Raw genomic sequence first — 1,564 nt, forward strand, 5'->3', positions numbered from 1 at the left:
AAAAAAAAAAAAAAAAAAAAGTACACATATGATATTGTGTAATATTATGCATTACACTGAATATATATAAAATGGGGGTAACAAAAAAAAAAAAAAAAAAAAAAAAAAAAAATTGCGCAAATACACAAAAGGCAACAATTGCATTTCCTCATTTTTTCTTGTTACATTTTTTTTTTATTTTGTAAATTTCCCGTTGTGATTTCAACAATTCGCTGTCTTCCCTGCGTGGAAAAAAGGGGTGGTGGTGGTACATAAGTAAGGATATGAGTGCGTGTACCATTTACACTTGTGCGTTGGTATGCCACCAAACACACAGCCTGGGTGAGCACACACAACATTCGCTCATTATTACTGATTATCCTTCAAATTTTGGATAGCGTTCAGGAGAAACTTCTTGTAGTAAACCTAAAATGGAGGAATGAAGAACGCGAAAGGGGGAGTGTAACAATGTAGGGGTGTTTCCTAGCAACATAATTGCAAATAAATGAAGCACACATGCGAATGGTATATAGCAAGTGCGCATCGTCCATCTCACCTCGTCGTCGTAAATGTATTGGCTCAAGTTAAAATTTGACTCATCACCGTAGAGGTGGTCGTAGAGTCCTTTCCCCACAACATGATAATTTATGGTCTGTGGACAGGAACTCTGAATCAAGGAAGGCAGGTCAAACATGACTTGACTGATTTGTGAAGAAATAGGCTGTTCATACGTTTTTAAACTTTTCACGGAACTTATTTTGGTTATTTTGTGCATAATGTCAAAATAGTTTAAGCACATTTTTTTGGAGTATTTAAACCATGTATCAATTACTGAAAAAAGTTTCTTCTCACTTTCGGTTGTATCTTGCTCATATAGTTTTGTCCTCTTTTCGAAAAAGGGTTTATCATCTTCATCACAAATTATGTTTACGTCGTTGTAGGCGTTTTTATTTACTGGAATATCTGACTTGATGAATTTATTTTTTAGCAAATTATGTAACACGGTTAGTAGTTCACCAATATCGTTTTTTAATTTTTCTTCATTAACGTGTATATCACTTAGCGAATCGTTAACGGTGGTGCAATTTTCTGCACCTTGGACATGTCCGTTTTTATTTTGTTTTTCCTTATCTTCTAATTTTTCATTATATGCAACGAATGGTAATAAGGGGAGTTTATTCGATAGGCACAAAACCTTTTGCGTTAATATTCTCGTTCTTAGTAAAAATTTATATAAGCTAACTTGCTCTTTAACTTGATTGGATATTTCTTCTATATCACTGTAGTCGTTATTCAGAAGGTCACAATTATCATCTGAGGAGTCTAATTCCTCTTCACTTGCATTATATTGCTTTTTTCTCTTCCTTCCCTTTTTTTGGTAGTTTTTAATTTCCAGTTTGTACAACTCATCTAATTTGTCCATCTCCCTATTGTCGTCGTCTTCGTGGTCGTTGTTGTTATTGTTCTTTTTCTTCTTCTTAAGTAGTGATCCCTTTTTTAGCTTCAGTCCATTGTTCTTCTTAACCTTTTTTGAGCTTCCTAATTTTTTTTTCTTGTTTAAAGCGCTTTTTTCTTTTAATGCCAT

General features: G+C 33.8%; 1 protein-coding gene across 1 annotated transcript in view; it reads right to left on the reverse strand.

The window, feature by feature from the left end:
* AK88_02066 (uncharacterized protein) overlaps nucleotides 1-1,564 on the reverse strand; it is a gene marked incomplete at both ends in the record, with an annotated part of 3,350 nt that extends 1,786 nt beyond the window's left edge. Inside the window, 3 exons of the mRNA XM_012479700.1 lie at nucleotides 166-221; nucleotides 353-405; nucleotides 536-1,564. Of these exons, the coding sequence (XP_012335123.1) occupies nucleotides 166-221; nucleotides 353-405; nucleotides 536-1,564 (1,138 nt within the window). The remainder of the gene's footprint in view (nucleotides 1-165; nucleotides 222-352; nucleotides 406-535) is intronic.

This window comes from Plasmodium fragile, assembly GCF_000956335.1.
Source record: "Plasmodium fragile strain nilgiri unplaced genomic scaffold supercont1.19, whole genome shotgun sequence".
In the NCBI taxonomy this organism is placed as follows: domain Eukaryota; phylum Apicomplexa; class Aconoidasida; order Haemosporida; family Plasmodiidae; genus Plasmodium; species Plasmodium fragile.